General features: G+C 36.1%; 1 protein-coding gene across 1 annotated transcript; it reads right to left on the bottom strand.

Annotated features, from left to right (window-relative positions):
• Positions 1–347: 347 nt before the first annotated feature.
• Positions 348–2,543, bottom strand: LOC126880938 (E3 SUMO-protein ligase KIAA1586-like). The gene has a single exon (XM_050645014.1). It carries the CDS (start codon positions 2,541–2,543, stop codon positions 348–350), a length of 2,196 nt encoding a protein of 731 aa, XP_050500971.1.
• Positions 2,544–3,270: the final 727 nt, after the last annotated feature.

Below are 3,270 nucleotides of genomic sequence, written 5' to 3'. Positions count from 1 at the left end.
TGCCTTTCAGGTGCTGTATAATATATATGGTTATCCAAAAAATACAAAATATAATGTGCAACATCTTCACGTCTGCCCCCCCCCCTGATTTTAAAAATGTGTATGCATTTGCTTAATTCAAAAATATTTAAATTCTGGAATTGTTTTTTTTTATTTTATTTTAATTGTGAGAAAATAAGACAACATAGCTAATTTAAATGTTTTGGAGACATAAATGTAATCATTTATTTGTAATATTAAACCACACAATTATTATAAACCAGTTTTATTATTTACATGACAAGATAACATAGGAACGAAAGGTGTTGTTTAACATACAAAGGAAAGTGTTTCACATTCAATCAAAATTACAAAAACTGAACAAATGGATTTTCTTCTTCCGGATAAGGTTTTGCCGTGCGTGTCCTAGTGTCGTCTGCTGTGCGGTGTCTCCTCAACCAGGTGTTCACATAGGGCTCCACATTCCACTCGGTTATACTTGGTCCATGTTGTTTTATAAACATAAGGCTTGAAACATGTCTGGTTAAGAGTCTAGTTCGCAAATCAGTCATTATCTGGTTCATGAGACTAAAACCTCGTTCACATTCTGACGAACTACATGGAATCAGTTTAGTGCAGTTCAACAACGGGATGAGATCTTTTGGTATTCTAGAAGGTGAATTGGCTTCGATATAATCTCGAAAGCAGTTTGTTATTTTCGCTTTGTTAAGCTTAAACCTTTTGCAGAGATTTTGAATTTGTTCTTCCCCATATCGTACTGATTTGTCAGTTGGGTACTGATCAGTTTCCAGTACTTTTAAATCAGATAGAAGAGAATCGTATTGTTGCTTACAGTTTGAAGAGGCGCTTGATTTTGACTCATGACTGGATTTAGTAGTAAACATTCTTCTAGTTAAATTGTTTATTACACTTGTTATCACTTGTTTGTGATTGATGGTCGCAATTTTTGGATTGTTTGTAATGGGGACATTGTTGAAATTACCGTCCTTCTCAGCAATGTAAGCCTCAAGGCTCTTGGTTCCAGGCGTTTCTTTCAGAGTTTCAAAAAATCTAATGCTTCTTCTGATCAATTTATCAGCATAAACAACAGTAGTTTCTCTGTTTTGCAAAGCCTCTGAAAGCATCGAAAGTTCAGCCAAAATGTCATACATAATGGCTAAATTTAACAGAAACTGTAATGATGATAATTGCCTTGATAGGCCACAGTACATAGATCTTTCAGTAGAACTTCTGTTCTTGTCTGTCTTCGCCTTTTCAAAGTGGTTGTAAATGGCAGAGTAACCATACCACACAGCCGAAACTGCACGATAGGAACTTGCAACCCATCGAGTCCCTAAAACTTTTCCAATTTTTTGGAGTTGTTGTTCCAGCTTTGAGGCACACTCGGAGAGTTCACGTTGGTTTTTCGGTGACTTACTGTAAGTGGAGTATATTTTATCCATAAATATTTGAAAATGATTTACGGCCCCAACTTCATCAACTGCATCACTTAAGGCTAGCTCTAGTCTATGATTCATGCAATGCCAAACAATAATATCTGGGTACATCTCAAGCAATCTTTCAGCTACACCTGATTTTTTACCCAACATGACGCTGGCACCGTCACTTGCAAATGAAACAAAATTTTCTTTCAAGTAATCATCATCAAATCCGCTTATTTTCAAACAGCTTAGCAAACTTTCAACAATTACCTGAGATGTTTGACTGCTCAGTTCAATCAACTCTAAGAACAAAAAATGAGGATTCTGCTCTTTGCTGAATTCACATTTTAAATACACTATTAGATTAGATTTTGAGCCTACAGCTGTTGACTCATCTATAATAACTGATATTTTACCCGAAATGTTTAAAATTGACTTGATAATTTTTGATTTCATTTCACTTGAAACGTGATCAATTATTTCTACAGCAGTATTTCTAGAATGTAGCCCGATTCCAACATCAACATTGTTCATTCTTTGCAATTCTAACAGGTCAAAGAAGTCTGAGTAAGGCCTATTGCTCTTGGCTAGATAGTAAGCAGTTCTGAAAATAACTTTTGTTGTTTCGAGGTGCGAAACATTCATGACATCTGTGACTTTTTCAATAGTTTGGGATTTGCTTACTTCAATAATCTTTTTGGCTGCCTTATGACTAGAGGTTGTTTTGTGGATGAACATTTTTTTTCTCAGCGATCTGAGTTGAGCAGCCTTAGTTTTACCATTAGAAGTAACTTGGTAAGAACACCATTCTTTTGCAATGCTGGAGCGCTCTGTCTTATTAGCACCCAAGTGCGACACGTGTTTACAAACACTACATCCAAGTTTTCCTTCCCTACAATCAATCCAAGGAAAAGCTTGTTTTTTTCGCTCCCACATTTCTTGGTTCCAAATAGATGGCCATTTTAAATTAGTGACTATAAGTCTATCAGACTCATCCGGTTTAGGACAACGTTCAATTGAATTAGACTGTTCGGTTAAATTATCTTTACTTTCCTCACCTGTAGCTGATGATGAAGGAGAAACAGAAGTTGGTTCTTTTTTCCCTACTTCGAAAAATGACATTATTGTTTTTTGCTTCTTCCTCTGGGATTCCATTGCAGTATTTTCCACTACATTTATCACTTATCTCACTTGAATAAAAGTTGTATACTGTACACCTACTATACTTGTTAATATGTACTGCCTAAAGCATTTATTTAAAATAAACATAAAACATGGCATAACATACGCGAATTATTTACTATGATTTCTTCGAGTAAACTATACACAAACCGTAAATAAATAATCCAGGAGTCGAACACAGTTAACAGAGACTAGTACAGAACTTCTCGGTGAACAAACAGACAGTGAATACAATGACACAGCATTTTTCGCGTAGTACCAGACAGTGTAGAAAATCGACAGTGTTGCCGATTTGTACATAATTATCAGATTTACTTAACTTTTATGAGTTTCGTAGAAGTACAGTCTAGTTTTCACGCCGTGGCCGTACTCTCTGGTTTTCGTACACTAGGCAGTAGTAGGCCTAGTACAACGACTCACGGAGAGCGGAGTGAATCGTTGTACTGTATCGAAATATAGAGAGCGTTTTCTATAATCCGTGATTTATTTGCAAAACCTAAATTCTTTATTTTTTTTTCTTTTCTTAACCAGTGTGGGAACGGCGTTCCCACGCGTTCCCACACCATGACACCACTGGTGATATCCCAAGATAACTTTACGTCAACGTAGCTCGAAGTTTAGACCATATAGACTAAGAGCCGCTATAGGTGAAATTTCTTAATCATTT

The sequence above is a fragment of the Diabrotica virgifera genome, chromosome 2 (assembly GCF_917563875.1).
Source record: "Diabrotica virgifera virgifera chromosome 2, PGI_DIABVI_V3a".
Taxonomy (NCBI): Eukaryota; Metazoa; Arthropoda; class Insecta; order Coleoptera; family Chrysomelidae; genus Diabrotica; species Diabrotica virgifera.
The sequence above is the reverse complement of the archived record's forward strand: the minus strand, read 5'-3'. Positions and strand labels throughout refer to the sequence as shown.

Bases quoted from the DNA above. Each gene is read 5' to 3' on its own strand.
- LOC126880938 (XM_050645014.1), bottom strand. From the start codon at position 2,543: ATGTCATTTTTCGAAGTAGGGAAAAAAGAACCAACTTCTGTTTCTCCT.